General features: G+C 37.8%; 1 protein-coding gene across 1 annotated transcript; it reads left to right on the top strand.

Annotated features, from left to right (window-relative positions):
• Nucleotides 1–1,267: 1,267 nt before the first annotated feature.
• Nucleotides 1,268–3,061, top strand: LOC147623339 (uncharacterized). The gene has a single exon (XM_086821843.1). The coding sequence runs from the start codon at nucleotides 1,268–1,270 to the stop codon at nucleotides 3,029–3,031; it is 1,764 nt and encodes a 587-aa protein (XP_086677969.1). The 3' UTR covers nucleotides 3,032–3,061.
• Nucleotides 3,062–3,629: the final 568 nt, after the last annotated feature.

Raw genomic sequence — 3,629 nt, 5'->3', positions numbered from 1 at the left:
TGTCTTGAGACGGGGCCTGCTGTCTAGTGGAAGCATCCTTTGTCTTTCTAGTTTTGAGGGCTGCTTAGTAGTGCCAATTGTTTTGCATCATGGGCGACCATGGGGGTTGTTTTTTGCACTGTTCAAGATTCTGGAATCTGGGGCTAAACTGCCTTGCCACTGCTTATGTGCTGAGTGTGATGTACTTGGATGGTGTCAGGCTTGGAGATGTACAAGGTACTATTAGTGGGCTTTTCACAGCAGCTTTCTTTCTCTTCATTTCTCATGCACGCCCAATGAACACTTTATCTGTTGAACGGCCACATGCAAACAGCCTTCTTTCTCTCTCTCTCGCCTAAGTCGCCTGCATGGTAGAAACTTGAAAGTCGCCCTCTCTCAAACTTGGGTTTCATGCTTTGCAGGACACAATCAGGCTTCATCCACGGCATCATCTGGAGTAAACTAACTTCTAGTTCTAAGTCTTTCAAATAGTGAACACAATCTATATGGACCAAAGACATCATCCAAGGAATTCAAGAGTCATCAAGTCTTGAGACGACATTGATTACAACCACCACATTATCTCCAAGATCTAAAGGTTGGTCTTCTTTTCACGCATTATCTTTACTTGTGAATTCTATGACTACTTGCACAAGACATGAAATCGTTGGCATACTAAGCATGAAGCTTAATAATGTATTTATTCAAAGAACACTGCCTACATTATAGACTAAGGATAGAAAAAGATATGAGATTTATAGTAGTATCTTGAAAACTTCACAGCATTTCAAATCACATTATTATTTATTGTTATAAACAGAATATGGCGCCACTTGGTCGACCTGAAAAAAGCAAAAAACAGAAAACCCTTGAGCAATCTCTTGGGCTTCATGGTCTAGTTACTAATGTAACAAGTGATCAACGTAATGCTGCCACTTCTAGTCAAGTTGTGGCTGCACAAGAAGCCACAAAAGAGAAAAAAAAGTATGAGCAGATTTTCTTGGAAAGTTGGAAAATTCCGCATACATGGGTTTTCCCTATTGATGGGCCTGATGGAAAAGAGAGGCTCAAATGCAGGTGGTGTACCTATGCACACAAAAGGAATCCTTATGCTCAACCTCAAGGTGCTACAACTAAACAAAGGAGTGCCTTAGATGAGCATAGTCTCTCTAAAGAGCATATACAGGCAAAGGCTATGTGGGAAGAACATGAGAGACGCTCAACACTTCCCATTGAGAAGCATATTGCGATTATGACAGATGATGAGAAGGATAGGATTGTCACGGTCATGCAAAGTATGTGGTATGTACTCAAAAGAAATTTACCTCTTGAAGAGTTTCCACACCAATGCAACTTTCAAAGATTTTTGCGCACACCTAATATGCCAATTACTAGTGAGTACTCTACGTACACTAGTAAAGATGCAGGAAAGGAATTTGCCAAGGCAATCATACATGTATATTGGAATAGATTAAAGAAGGACATTGTTGAGAGTCCTTTTTACTCTATTCAAATCGATGAGAGTACTGATATTAGTACAAAACAATACATGATTGTTTACATCACGTACATGCAAAATTGTGGAAATGGCCCAATATGTACATGCTTTGTGGAACTCTTGCCAATCGAAAATGGTGATGCAGAGGCCTTAAGTAAAACTTTGCTTGACTTTTTGGCCAAAATGGAGTTGCCTTTGCACAAGATGATTGGTATTGCTACCGATGGTGCAAGTGTCATGACAGGCTCAGCAAATGGTGTGGTTGCAAGGTTGAAGCAAAATATTCCACATCTTTTGAGCTTTCATTGTGTTGCTCATAGGGAGTCACTTGCAGCTGGAGATACATTTAAAGTGTTCAAAGAGTTCAAGTTTGTGGATAAGATTGCAAAAAAGCTCTTTGAGTGGGTTTGTAGATCGGCAAAGAGACATGCAGCTCTTGCAGAAGTTGTAAAGGCATTCAATCTTGGTAGACATGGAAAATTGAAATTGTTAAAGATGCACGATGTAAGGTGGTTGTCTCGAGGTCAAGTCATGGTTAGAGTGGTGCGTCTGATGCCAGCTTTGTTGACAGCATTGAAGCATGAAGATAGTGAGTTATATGCATCATTGACAAACTATAAGGTGCAATTTCTTTTGAATTTCTTTGCCGATGTGCTTGGAGAATTAAATGTGCTCAATTGCAAGCTCCAAGAGGAGCATCCAGATATTTCTGCTATTGGAAGTCATCTAAAGTCTGTTGTAGAGACACTTCAAATGTCTTTCTTGGGTCGAGTATTTGGCTTTGATACAAAACACACACATGCTTTTTTGACCATGGCTCATGGACAAAATGGGGTGGTGAGTTTTACAGATAGTGCTGGCAAAATACACTCACATGTCTTACACTTGGGGCCTATGTGTGAAGGAGATATTGTGAATGCATATGAAACTCTACATATAGTGATTGAGAATTTAGTAATGATGGCTACTACTTATGTTAGAAGTTTAGTGGATGCTTTATGGAATCGTTTTAAGGTTGATTTTGAGTTGTTTGAAGCTGTGAAGTATTTTACTCCAAGAGACTATAATGAAGATTTAGAAAAGCTTGATGATGCCTCACGACTATGGTTGGAAACTCTTTGCAAGCACTTTGGAAAGGAATCTGGCTCTTTCATGAATGAGGTTGAATGCAAAGGAGAGCGTAGATCTTTTGTCTCACGGATGCGAAATTGTTTTAAGCAAAAGAATATGCATACTGCTTGGCAAGAGTGTTGTAATCATGAAGAATGGGAAATCTCTTTTCCATGGACTATGAAGCTTTGGAGAGCCTTGCTTTTGTTACCTCTTTCATCTGTAGCATGTGAGAGAGGTTTCTCAAAGATGAATAAAATCAAGGACAAGTTTCGGAATAGGTTATCCCTTGATATGTTGGGATTGGTGATGTTTGTGGGATTGAATACTCCCAAGGTAGACAACCCTGAAGACATGCTTTGGGATGAATGTTTTGAAGCTTGGAAAGCTATGAAGAGTAGAAGATCAAGATCCATGGAGACCACTTCTATGCGAGAAGCTTGAATTTGAAGTTTCCTTCTTATGCATTTTGGATTTTTAGGTTCCAGGGCACTTTTTACCCTCTTTAAGAGGGGTTTTTCCCCTGGGTTTTTATTTGCTTTCTATTATATTGGCCTTGTATACATTATTCAATTTGCATATTCAAGGGCTTAATGTGAAGATTTTGTTGAAGATTTTTAGATTAAGGTGAGATGAAGTGATTTAAATATTGTATGAAGTGAAGATCTTGTCTAATTCATTTAAAGTTATCATGAAAATCTCTCTTATGATGTAAGTTGTTTATATGAATTCAAATAAATTTACTTTGGATAAATGTAGTGATAAAAGTTACCATGAGATGATGATTGTACGATCTTCTGTGTTAGTACCATAAATTTATAACTTTTTCTTATATAGATAAATATGGATATGCTTTTAAATGTCAATAAGTATTATGCAATTGATAACTGATAACGATCTTAAAATAAAATCTTGTAAACACAATACAAAATGCTTTGTATCTATTTGTACATGACTCAAGCATCACGATGATCTTTCGATAGGAAAATTTTTTATTCATCTGTCATTAGACGGGCATTGTAGAAATTTGTTCTTCTTGAAA

This window comes from Cibotium barometz, chromosome 27 (genome assembly GCF_041138505.1).
Source record: "Cibotium barometz isolate CiBa-2024 chromosome 27, ASM4113850v1, whole genome shotgun sequence".
Classification (NCBI taxonomy): domain Eukaryota; kingdom Viridiplantae; phylum Streptophyta; class Polypodiopsida; order Cyatheales; family Cibotiaceae; genus Cibotium; species Cibotium barometz.
This window is presented reverse-complemented; position numbering and strand designations above follow the sequence as displayed.

Bases quoted from the DNA above. Each gene is read 5' to 3' on its own strand.
- LOC147623339 (XM_086821843.1), top strand. From the start codon at position 1,268: ATGCAAAGTATGTGGTATGTACTCAAAAGAAATTTACCTCTTGAAGAG.